This window comes from Leishmania mexicana, contig 26 (assembly GCF_000234665.1).
Source record: "Leishmania mexicana MHOM/GT/2001/U1103 WGS CADB00000000 data, contig 26, whole genome shotgun sequence".
In the NCBI taxonomy this organism is placed as follows: Eukaryota; Euglenozoa; class Kinetoplastea; order Trypanosomatida; family Trypanosomatidae; genus Leishmania; species Leishmania mexicana.
The window spans coordinates 1-2112 of record NW_003946416.1 but is presented as its reverse complement, the minus strand read 5'-3'; the positions used below and the strand labels follow the sequence as shown (position 1 = coordinate 2112).

The 2112-nt window shown below is 71.3% G+C and overlaps 1 protein-coding gene across 1 annotated transcript; it reads right to left on the bottom strand.

Moving 5' to 3' along the window:
• Positions 1-2: 2 nt before the first annotated feature.
• LmxM_15_0440c_1 (uncharacterized protein) lies at positions 3-2111 on the bottom strand (the record flags this gene model as incomplete). Its single annotated transcript, XM_003886529.1, has 1 exon — positions 3-2111. A coding segment is annotated over one exon (2109 nt), but the record flags the coding sequence as incomplete, so codon positions are not given.
• Between the last annotated feature and the right edge of the window lies 1 nt (position 2112).

Genomic DNA, 2112 nt, shown 5'->3' with positions numbered 1-2112 from the left:
AGCACCGCCGCACGCGCCTGCGCCGCCTCCTCCTCGGCGCTTGCATCTTCATCCACCAGCTCCTGCACGCGCGCTGCCGCCGCCTCTTCCGCGACACGCAACACCGCGCAGTCTGGTTTCGCCTGGTCAGCAAGCGCCACGCACTGCTGCTCGAGCTGCGCCAGCCGCGGGTCCAGCGTCAGCTCCAACGACGACAGCATCGCCGCCCCGGGTGCCGTCGCCACAGTCGGGTACTTGGCTCGCAGCTCCGTCTCCGCCACGAGCTTTGCCTCCGCCACCTCCGTAGCGCGCTCCTTCAGGCGCGCCTCCACCGCAGTCAGCTCCGCCGCATTCTCCACCGGCCGCTCCTTCAGCTTCAGGCGGCGGTCCATCAGCCGCGCGTACTCGGGGTCCCGCGACAGGCCCAGCTCGCGCAGCGGCACGCCGCGCACGTCGCTGTGCGGCAGGAACGGGTTGCGCGCCCGCACCTCGTCATCTGCAGCATTGCGCAGGCCGTCCAGCTTGCTCTTGGCATCCGCGAGCTCGCGCGCACGGTCCTGGGCGCGTGCCTCCACCGCGTGCAGCCGTGCCGCGTTTGTGCGCGGACTCCCCACGAGCGGCGCGCGCTGCGCCACCAGCGCCTGGAACAGCTCGTCCTGCGCCAGCGGCAGCTCGCTCAGCGGCACGCCCGCGACGCGCTTCGACAGGAACGGGTAGTGCGCCTGCGCCTCCTCCGTCGCGCGCAGCTTCGCGCTAGCCAGACGCATTGCCACCTCGGCCACGCTGTGCTGATAAACGACTTTAGCAGTCTCCTCAGCAGACGCATCCCTGCGCAGGCCCACCAGCGCGTTCGCCAGCGTGCGGAACTCGGGGTCGTCCATCACGCCCGCCTCCGCTAGCGACACACCCGGCACCGGCTCCTCCGGCAGAAACGGGAAGCGCTCGTGCACCCCCTCCGCGTCCACGAGGCCATGGCGCGTGCGCTCGGCCTCGTCCTCCGCAGCACGGCGCGCCAGCTCGCCGATCGCCTTCTTCAGTCGCCACGCCTCCGGCCCCTTCGCCGCCGCCGGGTGGTCCTTGACCAGCTCCTCCAGCTGCGCCAGCAACGGCTTCACGTCCGGGTCGTTGGCCATGTCCAGCTCGCGCAGCGTAACGCCCCCAGGCAGCGCCCCCACAAACGGCAGCCTCTCGCGCAGCGCCTCCTCGTCGCGCGCCTGCTCCGCCACCAGCTCGCTCGCGCGCGCACGCATCCCCTGCTCCACACATGCCAGCACCTGCCGCGGCGTCGTCGGCGTCGCCTTGAGCGACGCGTGCTCGGTCGCCAGACCCACGAACACGGCGTCGTCCTCCACGCGTGCCGCCGCGAGCATCTCGCCCGCCATGGTGGGGCCGAGGAACGGGTAGCGTGCCTCCAGCGCCGCCTCCGCGCGCATCTCCGCCGCACGCGCTCGCGCCGCGTCGCTGTTCAGCTGCGCCACGCGGTCCTTCATCTGCTCTTCCACACACCGAATGCTGTCAGCGTTGACGGCCTCGTCCTCCCTCACCAGCGAGGCGCGCAGCGCCACCAGCTCTTGGTAGTACGGGTCGCTGTGGCGCAGCGCTGCAGCGTGGCGTGACCTGGGCGGCAGCTTCGCCTCGTCCTGCTGCTCGTGCACCTCGCCGGCAATGTCAGTCGGTACCTCCTGCACGTCCAGGATGCGGACGCGGCGATGGCGGTGGCGGCGGCTGTGGTAGTCGTCCAGCTCGCCGCTCTCCAGCGCCACGTCATTCATGTCCAGCAGGCGTGGAGGGTTGGCAGGGCGGCGTCGGCGTTGCTGCCGGCGCCCGGTCTCCACTTCCACACCGCGCTGGCGCATGAGATCTTCCACGTCAGCCAGCGGTTCTCTGTTGGCTGCAGGGTCTGACAGCAGACCCGCGTGGCGCGCAGCCAGTGACGCGAACATGGCGTCCTTGCCCACCGCCTCCGTCACGTCGCGTGCGCACATGGGGTACCGCTTCAGCACCGCCGCACGCGCCTGCGCCGCCTCCTCCTCGGCGCTTGCGTCTTCGTCCACCAGCTCCTGCACGCGCGCTGCCGCCGCCTCTTCCGCGACACGCAACACCGCGCAGTCTGGTTTCGCCTGGTCAGCAAGC